At 53.0% G+C, this 14,240-nt stretch overlaps 1 protein-coding gene across 2 annotated transcripts in view; it reads right to left on the bottom strand.

The window, feature by feature from the left end:
- The window catches only part of SRPRB (SRP receptor subunit beta), a 269,053-nt gene that overhangs the window by 157,449 nt on the left and 97,364 nt on the right, over positions 1–14,240 (bottom strand). Inside the window, exon 3 of one of the 2 annotated variants that reach the window (XM_030216497.1) lies at positions 11,626–11,703. The exons of the other annotated variant lie outside the window; for it this stretch is intronic. Coding sequence (XP_030072357.1) covers positions 11,626–11,703 — 78 coding nt within the window. The remainder of the gene's footprint in view (positions 1–11,625; positions 11,704–14,240) is intronic. 2 annotated transcript variants of the gene reach the window in all.

Below are 14,240 nucleotides of genomic sequence, written 5' to 3'. Positions count from 1 at the left end.
GCAGCTCCAGGAGTCGAATAGTCACCTGCATGGACTGCTGAGCTCCTGCCTCGGAGGTGTTCTTTACCAGCCAATCGTCAAGGTAAGGGAACACATGCACTCCCAGCCTGCGCAGAGAAGCCGCTACTACGGCTAGGCATTTGGTGAATACCCTGGGCGCGGAGGCGAGCCCAAAGGGTAGCACACAGTACTGAAAATGCCGTGTTCCCAGACGAAATCGAAGATACTGCGAGCTGGCAGAATCGGGATGTGCGTATAGGCATCCTTTAAGTCCAGAAAGCATAGCCAATCGTCCTGTTGAATCATGGGAAGAAGGGTGCCCAGGGGAAACATCCTGAACTTTTCCTTGACCAGATATTTGTTCAGGGCCCTTAGGTCTAGGATGGGACGCATCCCCCCTGTTTTCTTTTCCACAAGGAAGTACCTGGAATAGAATCCCAGACCTTCCTGCCCCGGTGGCACGGGCTCGACCACACTGGCGCTGAGAAGGGCGGAGAGTTCCTCTGCAAGTACCTGCTTGTGCTGGAAGCTGAAGGATTGAGCTCCCGGTGGGCAATTTGGAGGCATTGAGGTCAAATTCAGAGAGTACCCTAGCCGGACTATTTTGAGAACCCACTGATCGGAGGTTACAAGAGGCCACCTTTGGTGAAAAAATGTTAACCTCCCCCCGACCGGTAGGCCGTCCGGCACAGGCACTGGAACGTCGGCTATGCTCTTCAGGAGCCAGTCAAAAGCCCGCCCCTGACTTTTGCTGGGGAGCCGCAAGGGCCTGAGGCGCGTGCTGCTGACAAGAGCGCGCGCGCTGGGGTTTAGCCTGAGCAGCAGGCTGGCGGGAAGGAGGATTGTACCTACGCTTGCCGGAAGAATAGGGAACCGTCCTCCTTCCCCCATAAAAACATCTACCCGAAGAGGTAGAGGCTGAAGGCGGCCAGCGGGAGAACTTGTCGAAAGCAGTATCCCGCTGGTGGAGCTGTTCAACCACCTGTTCGACCTTGTCCCCAAAAACATTGTCCCCCCGGCAAGGGGCATCCGCAATCTGCTGCTGGATTCGATTTTCCAGGTCGGAGGCACGCAGCCATGAGAGCCTGCGCATCACCACACCCTGCGCAGCGGCCCTGGATGCAACATCAAAAGAATCAAAGACCCCCCTGGCCAGGAATTTCCTACACGCCTTCAGCTGCCTGACCACCTGCTGAAAAGGCTTGGCCTGCTCAGAAGGGAGCTTGTCGACCAAGTCCGCCAACTGTCGCACATTGTTCCGCATGTGTATGCTCGTGTAGAGCTGGTAGGACTCAATCTTGGCGATGAGCATTGCAGAATGGTAGGCCTTCCGCCCAAAGGAGTCCAAGGTTCTAGAGTCTTTGCCCAGGGGCGCCGAAGCATACTGTCTAGAGCTCTTGGCCTTCTTGAGGGCCAGATCCACCACACCAGAGTCGTGTGGCATCTGTCCGCATCAACTCCGGGTCCCCATGGATCCGATATTGAGATTCGATCTTCTTGGGGATGTGGGGCGTAGTTAAAGGTTTCACCCAGTTTGCCAGCAACGTCTTTTTGAAGACATGATGCATGGGTACTGTGGACGATTCTTTAGGTGGCGAAGGATAGTCCAAGAGCTCCAGTATCTCAGCTCTCGGCTCATCCTCCGTGACCATGGGAAAGGGAATTGCCGTAGACATTTCCCGGACAAAGGCCGCGAAAGAGAGACTCTCCGGGGGAGAAAGCTGTCTTTCAGGCGAGGGAGTAGGATCAGAAGGAAGACCGTCAGACTCCTCGTCAGAGAAATATCTGACGTCTTCCTCTGCTTCCCACGAGGCCTCCTCATCAGTATCGCACACCAGCTGGTGGACTCCGGTCCGAAGCTGCGCCCGCCTCGACTCCGTGGAAACACAGCCACGGTGGGAGCGTCGAGAAGAGGACTCCCGAGGCGGGGGCGACGGAGCTCCCTCCATCGACGTCGCCGGGGAGCCCTCCTGGGAGGCTGCCGGCACCGGCACCGCAAGCGGTACCGGGGCGGGCGCCCTCACCGCAGACGAGGGCCCAGCCATCGCCTCACTCGACGGCACCGGCGGCGCAAGCACCCCCGGTACCGGAGGAGAAGGGCAAAACAGCTCTTCCAGGATCCCCGGAAGGCCGGCCCTGAGGCTCTCGTTCAGAGAGGCTGTGGAGAAAGGCGGTGGGCCCGGTACCGGCGTCGAGCTGCGAACGTGTTCCGGGGATGGAGGCGGTACCGGGCTGTCCACAGGGGAACGCATTGACACCTCCTGAATGGAGGGTGAGCGGTCCTCCCGATGTCGACGCTTGGGTGCCGGTGGTACTGGCGACCCAGAGCTCTCGGTACCACGCTTGGAGGGTGACCGATGCCGGTGCTTCTTTGCCTTCGCACGACGCACGGCATCTGTACCCCCCGGTACCGAAGAGGAAGACGTCGAATCCAAACGCTTCCTCGGGTCCGGGTCCAAAGAGGGTCGATCCCGGGGGGGGCTGTACCGCGGGAGCCCTCGAGACAGGCGGAGACCTGCTCATGGGCTCACCGCTACCAGCAGGGGAATGGACAGCCCTCACCTGCACTCCAGACATCGAAGCAGCCTCCGACGACATCCTCAGGAGGAACGATCCCGGTCTCGTAGCTGCACCCGACGATGACCTCGATACCGAAGGCCTCGATGTTGATGCCGGTACCGATGAATGCGGTACCGAAGTCGATGATGGGCACGGTACCGAAGGCTCCGATGCCGAGGACCGCGGGACTGAGGATGTCGACCTGCCGGATGAAGCCCCGAACAAACTGTTCCACTGGGCCAATCTCGTCGCCTGAGTTCTCCTCTTCAAAAGAAGACAGAGATTACAGGCCTGAGGACGGTGACCAGCCCCCAGACACTGAAGGCAAGAAGCGTGCCTATCAGTGAGAGAGATTATCCGGCCGTACTGGGTGCACGGTTTGAAGCCGCTGGAAGGCTTCGATGACATGGGCGGAAAAATCTCGCCGGCAAAATCGAAGTCCGCGATGGTGAAAAAAGGGGCACCAAAAGCTCACCAAAAAATGAACGAGCGGCGAAAAAAGCCGCAATCGACCACGAAAGAAAACTTACGGGCCAACACTAGTAGATAAAGGAAAAAATTAGAAATTTTAGCGAAAAAACCGCGAATCGCGAGGGATCAACAAGGGGCGCGGAGCGAACGAAAAAACAGCCGTCCTGAGCCGCGGAAAAAAGGAGACTAGCGAACACGAGTGATTTCGGGCGGGAAGACAGTCGCGCATGCACGCGAGAACTAGCAAACTCTGTTGCTAGGAAGATCTCCGATCGGAGGGGCTGCCATGGAAGTCACCCATTTGTGAGAACAAGCAGCCTGCTTGTCCTCGGAAAAAACGATCTACGAACTAACCGACTTCCGCAAACTACTGAAGACTAATCTCTTTGAGAAAATTTATTGCAAGGATCAAAACACATGAAGTCCATGCACACTAATAGAAATGCATCAGTACACTCTCTTCTGAGTTCTCTTCCCCCGTATTTTCACCACACTTAAAACTCTACCCTCTTGCTATTGTTTTATCGCCCTATCAATTCCCCATTGTTACATTCCATTGTTCTATTCCCCAAATGATATTTTGACTCTGACTTTGTCTTCCCATAACTCTTCACAATGTAACCCATAATCGTAATGCAACAAATTGTATTTCCATCATTCACAATATATTGTAAGCCACACTGAGCCCGCAAATAGGTGGGAAAATGTGGGATACAAATGCAATAAATAAATCTCCAAATGGGCCCAATGGACAGGAAGTCTTTGCCGGCTTGCAGCAGACAACCTGATCAATAAGAGCCAGAAGCTCCTTATGCTGAAAAAGATGCACCACTGGAGAATCTATAGACAAAGAGAGATGGATGGGTGAGAGAGGCGACCAGTAATCCATGATGCAGTTGTTTTGCAATAAGCCCAGTGACATAAAGGGTATGATACATACCTGTAGCAGTTGTTCTCCGAGGACAGCAGGCTGATTGTTCTCACGACTGGGTTGACGTCCGCGGCAGCCCCCACCAACCGGAAAAAGCTTCGCGGGACGGTCGGCACGCAGGGCACGCCCACCGCGCATGCGCGGCCGTCTTCCCGCCCGTGCGCGACCGCTCCCGCCAGTTGAATGACAAGCAATAAAGTATGAAACACAACTCCAAAGGGGAGGAGGGAGGGAAGGTGAGAACAATCAGCCTGCTGTCCTCGGAGAACAACTGCTACAGGTATGTATCATACCCTTTCTCCGAGGACAAGCAGGCTGCTTGTTCTCACGACTGGGGTATCCCTAGCTCTCAGGCTCACTCAAAACAATAACCCAGGTCAATTGAACCTCGCAACGGCGAGGGTACAACAGAAATTGACCTACGAAGAACAACTAACTGAGAGTGCAGCCTGACCAGAATAAATTCGGGTCCTGGAGGGTGGAGTTGGATTTACACCCCAAACAGATTCTGCAGCACCGACTGCCCGAACCGACTGTCGCGTCGGGTATCCTGCTGGAGGCAGTAATGAGATGAGAATGTGTGGACAGATGACCACGTCGCAGCCTTGCAGATCTCTTCAATAGTGGCTGACTTCAAGTGGGCCACCGACGCTGCCATGGCTCTGACACTATGAGCCGTGACATGACCCTCAAGAGTCAGCCCAGCCTGGGCGTAAGTGAAGGAAATGCAATCTGCTAGCCAATTAGAGATGGTGCGTTTCCCGACAGCGACCCCTAGCCTGTTAGGGTCGAAAGAAATAAACAATTGGGCGGACTGTCTGTGGGGCTGTGTCCGCTCCAAGTAGAAGGCCAATGCTCTCTTGCAGTCCAATGTGTGCAACTGACGTTCAGCAGGGCGGGTATGCGGCCTGGGGAAGAATGTTGGCAAGACAATTGACTGGTTAAGATGGAACTCCGACACCACCTTCGGCAGGAACTTTGGGTGAGTGCGGAGCACTACTCTGTTGTGATGAAATTTGGTATATGGAGCATGAGCTACTAGGGCTTGAAGCTCACTGACCCTACGAGCTGAAGTAACTGCCACCAGGAAAATGACCTTCCAGGTCAAGTACTTCAGATGGCAGGTATTCAGTGGCTCAAAAGGAGGTTTCATCAGCTGGGTGAGGACGACGTTGAGATCCCATGACACAGTAGGAGGCTTGATAGGGGGCTTTGACAAAAGCAAGCCTCTCATGAATCGAACGACTAAAGGCTCTCCAGAGATGGCTTTACCTTCCACACGATAATGGTAAGCACTAATCGCACTAAGGTGATTCCTTACTGAGTTGGTCTTGAGGCCAGACTCTGATAAGTGCAGAAGGTATTCAAGCAGGTTCTGTGCAGGGCAAGAACGAGGTTCTAGGGCCATGCTCTCACACCACACGACAAACCTCCTCCACTTGAAAAAGTAACTCTTTTTAGTGGAATCCTTCCTAGAGGCAAGCAAGACCCGGGAGACACCCTCAGACAGACCCAACGCAGTGAAGTCTACGCCCTCAACATCCAGGCCGTGAGAGCCAGAGACTGAAGGTTGGGGTGCAGCAACGCTCCGTCGTTCTGCGAAATGAGAGTCGGAAAACACTCCAATCTCCACGGTTCTTCGGAGGACAACTCCAGAAGAAGAGGGAACCAGATCTGACGGGGCCAAAAGGGCGCTATCAGAATCATGGTGCCGCGGTCTTGCTTGAGCTTCAGTAAGGTCTTCCCCACCAAAGGTATGGGAGGATAAGCATACAGGAGGCCGGTCCCCCAATGGAGGAGAAAGGCATCCGACGCTAGCCTGCCGTGTGCCTGAAGTCTGGAACAGAACAGAGGCAGCTTGTGGTTGGTCTGAGAGGCGAAAAGGTCCACCGAGGGGGTGCCCCACGCTCGGAAGATCTTGCGTACCACTCTGGCATGGAGCGACCACTCGTGCGGTTGCATGACTCTGCTCAGTCTGTCGGCCAGACTGTTGTTTACGCCTGCCAGGTATGTGGCTTGGAGGAGCATGCCGAACCGACACGCCCAACGCCACATCCCGACGGCCTCCTGGCACAGGGGGCGAGATCCGGTGCCCCCCTGCTTGTTGACGTAATACATTGCAACCTGATTGTCTGTCCGAATTTGGATAATTTGACAGGACAGCCGATCTCTGAAAGCCTTCAGTGCGTTCCAGATCGCTCGGAGCTCCAGGAGGTTGATCTGCAGATCCTTTTCCTGGAGGGACCACAGACCCTGAGTGTGGAGCCCATCGACATGGGCTCCCCACCCCAGGCGAGATGCATCCGTCGTCAGCACTTTCGTGGGCTGCGGAACTTGGAATGGACGTCCCAGGGTCAAATTGGTCCGGATGGTCCACCAGAGCAGTGAAGTGCGACAACTGGTGGAGAGGCGGATGACATCTTCTAGATTCCCGGTGGCTTGGAACCACTGGGAAGCTAGGGTCCATTGAGCAGATCTCATGTGAAGACGAGCCATGGGAGTCACATGAACTGTGGAGGCCATATGACCCAGAAGTCTCAACATCTGCCGAGCTGTGATCTGCTGAGACGCTCTGGTCTGCGAAGCCAGGGCCAAGAGATTGGTGGCCCTCGCTTCGGGAAGGTAGGCCTGAGCCGTCTGGGAATTCAGCAGCGCTCCTATGAATTCCAGAGACTGAGTTGGCTGGAGATGGGACTTTGGGTAATTTATCACAAACCCCAGCAGCTCCAGAAGTTGAATAGTGCACTGCATGGACCGGAGGGCTCCTGCCTCCGAGGTGTTCTTGACCAGCCAATCGTCGAGATATGGGAACACGTGCACTCCCAGCTTGCGTAGGTAGGCCGCTACCACCACGAGGCACTTTGTAAACACTCGTGGGGCAGAGGCGAGCCCAAAGGGCAGCACACAATACTGAAAGTGCCGTGCGCCCAGGCGGAATCTGAGATACTGTCTGTGAGCTGGCAGTATCGGGATGTGAGTGTATGCGTCCTTTAAATCCAGGGAACATAGCCAATCGTTTTTCTGAATCATTGGCAGAAGGGTGCCCAAGGAAAGCATCCTGAACTTTTCTTTGACCAGGAATTTGTTCAGGCCTCTCAGGTCTAGGATGGGACGCATCCCCCCTGTTTTCTTTTCCACAAGGAAGTACCTGGAATAGAATCCCTGCCCTTCCTGCCCGGGTGGTACGGGCTCGACCGCATTGGCGCTGAGAAGGGCGGAGAGTTCCTCTGCAAGTACCTGCTTGTGATGGGAGCTGAAAGACTGAGCTCCTGGAGGACAATTTGGAGGCAGGGAGGCCAAATTCAGGGCGTATCCGCACCGCACTATTTGGAGAACCCACTGGTCGGAGGTTATGAGAGGCCACCTTTGGTGAAAAAATTTTAACCTCCCTCCGACCGGCAGATCGTCCGGTACGGACACTTGTAGGGCGGCTATGTTCCCGTGGATCCAGTCAAAAGCCCGTCCCCGGCTTTTGCTGTGGAGGCGCAGGGGGCTGCTTAGGCGCACGCTGTTGACGAGAACGAGCGCGCTGGGGCTGTCCCTGTGCCTGACGAGGCCTTCGGGCCGGCTGGTTGTACCTACGCTTTGCAAAAGAATAGGGTGCAGCCTGCCGTGCCCGGGAAAAAACGCCCACCCGTGGGGGCGGGTGCTGAAGGCGCCCGGTGGGAGAGCTTGTCGAGAGCGGTTTCCCGCTGATGCAGTTGGTCCACCATCTGCTCGACCTTCTCACCGAAAATGTTATCCCCCCGGCAAGGGACGTCGGCCAGTCTCTGCTGGGTGCGGTTGTCCAGGTCAGAGGCACGCAGCCATGAGAGCCTGCGCATCACTATACCTTGGGCCGCAGCACGAGATGCCACGTCACAGGTGTCAAAAATCCCCCTGGACAGGAACTTTCTGCACGCCTTCAGCTGCCTGACCACCTCCTGATAAGGCCTGGACTGCTCCGGCGGGAGCTTATCGACCAGGTCCGCCAGCTGTTGCACATTGGTCCGCATGTGGATGCTCATATAGAGCAGGTACGATTGGATGCGGGTCACGAGCATGGAGGACTGGTAGGCCTTCCTCCCAAATGAGTCCAGAGTGCGAGACTCCCGCCCCGGGGGCGCCGAGGCGGTATCCCTCGAACTCCGTGCCCTCTTGAGAGCAGAATCCACGACCGCTGAGTCATGGGGCAACTGGGGCCGCATGAGCTCTGGGTCAGAGTGGATCCTGTACTGGGACTCTGCTTTCTTGGGAATGGTGGGATTAGTTAATGGTCGCACCCAGTTCCGGAGCAGCGTCTCCTTCAGGACATTGTGCAGCGGTACCGTGGAGGACTCTCTAGGTGGTGATGGATAGTCGAGGACCTCGAGCATCTCGGCCCTCGGCTCTTCCACAGAGACCACGGGAAAGGGAATGCTTATAGACATATCCCGCACAAAGGAGGCAAAGGAGAGACTCTCAGGAGGTGAGAGCTTCCTCTCCGGTGACGGCGTGGGGTCCGAGGGAAGGCCCGTAGACTCCTCTGAGGAGAAATATCTCGGGTCCTCCTCTTCCCCCCACGAGTCCTCATCCTCGGTATCGGACATTAGCTCATGTAGCTGAGTCCGGTACCGGGCCCGGCTCGACGTCGAGGCACCGAGGCCTCGGTGTCGTCGAGCGGTGGACTCCCGCGCCGGCGGGGACGGAGCTCCCTCCATCGACGTCGACGGGGACTCCACCTGCGTGGCTGTCGAGACCGGCACCGCAAGCGGCGGCGGTGTCGACTGCCCCGGCGCCGGGCTAGAGCTCGCCGGCGCCACAGTCATCGGCGCCGAGGGCGCAAGCACCCCCGGCGCCGGCACAGCCTGGCGCATCAGCCCTTCCAGGAGCCCCGGAAGGATGGCTCTGAGGCACTCGTCCAGGCCCGCTGCCGAGAAAGGCGGTGGGGCCGGCAAGGGTGTCGGTGCCAGAAGCTGCTGGGGGCCAGGAGACGGCACCGAGGTGCCGGAACCCCGACGCGTCGGTACCTCCACCACCGACGGAGATCTCTCCTCTCTGTGATGACGCTTCGGCGTCGACACCTCCTCAGGCACCGAGGGCTCCCGGTGACGGCGCTTCTTGTCCTTCTTCCGGTGCACGTCACCGGTGCCGGAGGGCATGGAGGAGGAGGAGGTCGATCCCCCTCGGTCTCGAGGTACCGGGTCCGACAGGGTTCGGTCCCGTGGCTCACGAGTTGAGGGAGTGACCGGGGCCGACTGCCCACGCGGTCTCTCTACCCCACTCTCGCCGGCGGACCGGCGGGCCGACGGGACCTGTTCTCCTGGGGTCGCTGCCATCGGTGCCGATGTCTCGGGCATCGATACCGGTACCGAAGAACCGGCCTTCGATACCGATGCCGTCGAGGTCGACGTCGAGGGGCCGGCGCAAGTTCCAAAAAGACGGTCCCGCAGAACTTGCCTCGCAACCTGAGTCCGTTTCCGGAGACCGAGACACAAAGCACACGACTTGAGATTGTGCTCCGGCCCGAGGCACTGGAGGCACCAAGCGTGGGTGTCGGTCTGCGAGATCGGCCGGCCGCAGCGACCACACTTTTTAAATCCACTCGGGACCTTCGAGGACATCGACGGAAAAATCGCGTCGGCGAAGTCAAAGTCGGCAATGGTGGCTAAAATCACACCACGAAAATTTAAACCGACCGAGCGGCCACTAGGCCGCAACGAGGCGTCCCCGCTAGAAAGCGAGGGAAAAAGGAGGAGCGCGTGCTCCACACGCGCAAAATTCTTTTTTTTTTTTTTTTTTTTGGATAACAAACGAAACTGAAAGAAGAAGAGGCCAAAAGGGCCAAGAGCGACGACCCGCGTAAACGCGGTCGAAAATTCCGGCGGCTGAAACGAGAGAGTTGCAAAAACACGACTCTCTCAGTCGCGGGAAAAAAGTAACTGGCGGGAGCGGTCGCGCACGGGCGGGAAGACGGCCGCGCATGCGCGGTGGGCGTGCCCTGCGTGCCGACCGTCCCGCGAAGCTTTTTCCGGTTGGTGGGGGCTGCCGCGGACGTCAACCCAGTCGTGAGAACAAGCAGCCTGCTTGTCCTCGGAGAATCAAGACAATCCTGAATCAATGTGAGATCTAGATTCAAGGGACCATGATCAGAAAGCAACAGAATATCAACTGCATAATAATAAGATGAAATAGCATTCTTCATCCAGGACCATGCTAAGATAAATGTTAAAGAGAAGGGGTGTCAAAGTAGACCCTTGGGGGACTCCACAGGGCGGATCACAGGATGTAGAAAAGGAGAACAGCAATGTAACAGAAAATGAACAGTTAAACAGGAAAGAAGTGAACCACTGCAAAACAATGCTAAACTAATCCAATATTGGATAATCTTGTTAAAAGCGGAGCATGAAAAATCAGATCAAACATAGATGTGAGGTCTAGTAAAATGGCTAGTGCCAGCTGCCATTTTCAAATGTGCTACGCAATTCATTTACATTACATGCTTATCTGTGAAGCTCCAAGCAAGTTACAACAGGGTATCTCAGAATGATAATAGCCAAAGAGGTTTTTATGCCCCTCGACTGATTATCCTCGGTACAAGTGGCTGACACGTAAGAAGCCATAAGACACAATTGGGCTCATTTTTGAAAGAGAAGGACGCCCATCTTTCGACATAAATCGGAAGATTGACGTCCTCCTCACAGGGTTTTCCAAATCGGTATAATCGAAACCCGATTTTGGATGTTCCTAACTGCTTTCCGTCGCAGGGACGGCCAAAGTTCAAGGGAGTGTGTCGGAGGCGTAGCAAAGGCGGGACTTGGGCGTGCCTAACACTAGGACGTCCTCGACCCATAATCGAAAGAAACAAGGACGTCCCTGATGAACACTTGGACGACTTTACCTGGTCGTGTTTTTCTTACGACCAAGGCACAAAAAGGTGCCCAAACTGACCAGATGACCACCGGAGAAAATCGGGGATCACCTCCTCTTACTCCCCCAGTGGTCACTAACCCCCTCCCACCCTCAAAAAACATCTTTAAAAATATTCATTGCCAGCCTCTATGCCAGCCTCAGATGTCATACTCAGGTCCATCACAGCAGTATGCAGGTCCCTGGAGCAGTTTTAGTGGGTACAGTGCACTTCAGGCAGGCGGACCCAGCCCCATCCCCCCCTACCTGTTACGTTTGTGGAGGAAACAGCGAGCTCTCCAAAATCCACCAGAAACCCACTGTACCCACATCTAGGTGCCCCCCTTCACCTGTAAGGGCTATGGTAGTAGTGTACAATTGGGGGTAGTGGGTTTGGGGGGGTTTGGGGGACTCAGCATACACGGTAAGGGAGCTATGTACCTGGGAGCAATTTATGAAGTCCACTGCAGTATCCCCTAGGGTGCCCAGTTGGTGTCCTGGCATGTCAGGGGGACCAGTGCACTAGAAATGCTGGCTCCTCCCATGACCAAATGGCTTGCATTTGTTCGTTGACGTCCCTGGTTTTGATTATCGCTGAAAATCAGAAACGACCAAGTCTAGGGACAACCAAATTTAAGTATTTGGACGCCCCTGACTGTATTATCAAAACAAAAGATGGACGTCCATCTTGTTTCGAAAATACGGGCTTCCCCGCTCCTGGATCGGGATGTTCTGCAAGGACGTCCAAATCGAAATGAGGATGTCCCTTTCGATTATGCCCCTCAATGTCACCTCACCTTGTCATCTTTGACTTGGTATGCAGCTGAGCTGTCTGTGATAGAAGTCTGAGTCCATTTGTATTTTCCAGTCAAAAGCTGCAGAAGAATACAAAGGACAAATAAAGTTGATATACAGTACATGACTCTCAACGTGCCCTCCCACTTTCTTTCATATTAAAAAAATAATAAAAAACAGAAAAAGGGAAAGAGAAATAGGACTTGATATACCACCTTTCTGTGGTTTTTGCAACTACATTCAAAGCGGTTTACATAGTATATACAGGTACTGTGACAATGGAGGGTTAAGTGACTTGCCCAGAGTCACAAGGAGCTGCAGAGGGAATTGAACCCAGTTCCACAGGATCAAAGTCCGCTGCACTAACCACTAGGCTACTCCTCCACTCCAAAAACTATTACAATTTCTCTTCTAAAACAAAATACAGCCATCTCTTACCTCTTACTCCCTTTTCCTTTGTGGATATGGAAAAATTATGTCTTACCTTTAGTCCCAACAGATCAGTCCAGGACTTATGGATTATGCTTGTTGACTAGCAGATGGAGAGAGAAAAAGAAATTAGTTTTTTTGTGATCTGCTCTTTTAAGTCATCACGTCTCCCTTGAAATTCAGTATTTAGCAATGGAGGTCAAACAAAGAAAACAGAGTATTATATAGATGCATTATCCAGATCAAGAAGGAACTATGGATATGTAGAGTCCCTCAAGCTCTTCTGAAGCAAGAACTATGCTAGATGCTGGAGATAGAGTTGACTAATGTACAAAAAAAATAGCATATTCTGCTGATATGGAACTCTGTAAGAAAAGCTACCATAATGAAACAATACACAAAATTGAAGTCTCAAAGCAGTAGCTAGTGAAGGCTAGTAAAGTACAGCTCTACCGCCAAAGCAGGGGTAGCAATATAGCAGCACTACATGCTTCTTGAAGAGAAGACACAGTTGAGCGAAGAAACAAAATGAAGAAGTAGGGATATTGATACCTAGAGGTAGTAAGAAAACATTCCTGGACTGATCTGTTGGAACTAATGGAAAGAAAATTATCAGGTAGGGCATAATTTTTCCTTCCTTTTTGACTCTAACAGATCAGTCCAGGACATGAGATTTAGAAAAGTAGTTCACAAACAGGGCAGGAGAATATGATCATAGCCCAACAGGCTGAATCCCAGACACAGGGAAGCTCCATGGAGAGCAAAATTGAAAATATAGATATAACTCTGAAAGAAAGAGGTTAGAGAGACTAAATACTGGAAAGCCTAAGCTGAGCTGTATGTCAGAAGGTAATGAAAAGCTTAGAAAACATGTTTACTTTATGCCTGAGCACCTGAGAGCCTTCACAGATATTAAGATCACCACCAGTGGGACATTAAAGTCTGACTGATTAGTCATTTTAGATAATGGTGGGACTTTGGGCTAGATGCACTAATCAATCGTTAGAGCCCTTCCCTTACCGATTCCCTTAGCGAATCGGTAAGGAACGGGCATGCATCAAGGAATAGGAATGCAAATGAGCTGCTCGTTGTAGCTCACTCGCATTCTCTGTTCCATCGTTAAACAGTCGGCCAATCGGCCGGTCAAGAATGCGCAGAGCAGCCAAGCGTTATGCTGGCTGCTCTGCGCATGCCAAGGACGTCCTTTATGGACGTCCTTCACTATAAAAAAAACTCCCTCTAAAAAGACGTTCTCTTTACAGGCTACAAGCTAATGTACAGTTTAGAGGCAAGAGAATAAAAACTAACCTGACGATACGGAGGAGCCTTCCAGCCCAGAAAAGCTGCTTTTTATTTTCTTTCAGCCTGGCACAAAGGCAAGCGACGCTTAAGCAGTTTTTAGCTTGCGCCCCCAGGATCGTGAGAGGACACAAATCAAAACTTTTTGGACGTCCCTCCTTCCAGGTCTCTCTCAGCCAATCACAGCGCGTTTAGCTGATACTGGTAACAGCTAAACGCGCTGGGATTGGCTGAGAGAGACCTGGAGCTGATCAGTTATGCTATTACTTACTTGTTCTAGAGTGCTGTATTTTGTTATGCTGTTTTGATAAATGTTCAATAAAGACTTCATACAACTTAAAAAAGTGGAAAAAAATCCAAGTGCTCGTCGTTTCTTTTTTTTAACAAGACTATTAGTGGGATTTGAACCCGCCACCTCTGGATTACAAGATCAGTGCTCTAACCACTCAGCCACAACTCTACTTACTTGGCTGTCCCTCCCTTACTTCCAGGTCTCTCAGGTGAGTGAAGCACAGCCAAAAAGGACGTTTTTATTATGCTTGCAGCATCGGAGCCTGTTTGATTTTTTTTTTTCATATAGTGAAGAACGTCCATAAAGGATGCTCCTGACGAGCACTTGGGCGGTTTTTCGGGTGTAGAACGGTCATAATGGCCGTCCATGATGAGCACTTGGCCGTTTTTGCCCCCGATTTTTTTTTTTACATTTTAATAATTTTTCCAATCTCGCACAGCCCCAAAGAGAGGTACAGACTTCTCGTTAGATTTTCCAGCGTTAAGGTAATCGGAAAAGGTTAGTGCATTTCATTACAATAGGGTTTCTACACGATTTGCTCATCTGCATTCCGTTTTCGTGAGCTGCTTCCATCGTCGGAAAAAAGTGTTTAGTGCA

This window comes from Microcaecilia unicolor, chromosome 10, assembly GCF_901765095.1.
Source record: "Microcaecilia unicolor chromosome 10, aMicUni1.1, whole genome shotgun sequence".
Taxonomy (NCBI): Eukaryota; Metazoa; Chordata; class Amphibia; order Gymnophiona; family Siphonopidae; genus Microcaecilia; species Microcaecilia unicolor.
The sequence above is the reverse complement of the archived record's forward strand: the minus strand, read 5'-3'. Positions and strand labels throughout refer to the sequence as shown.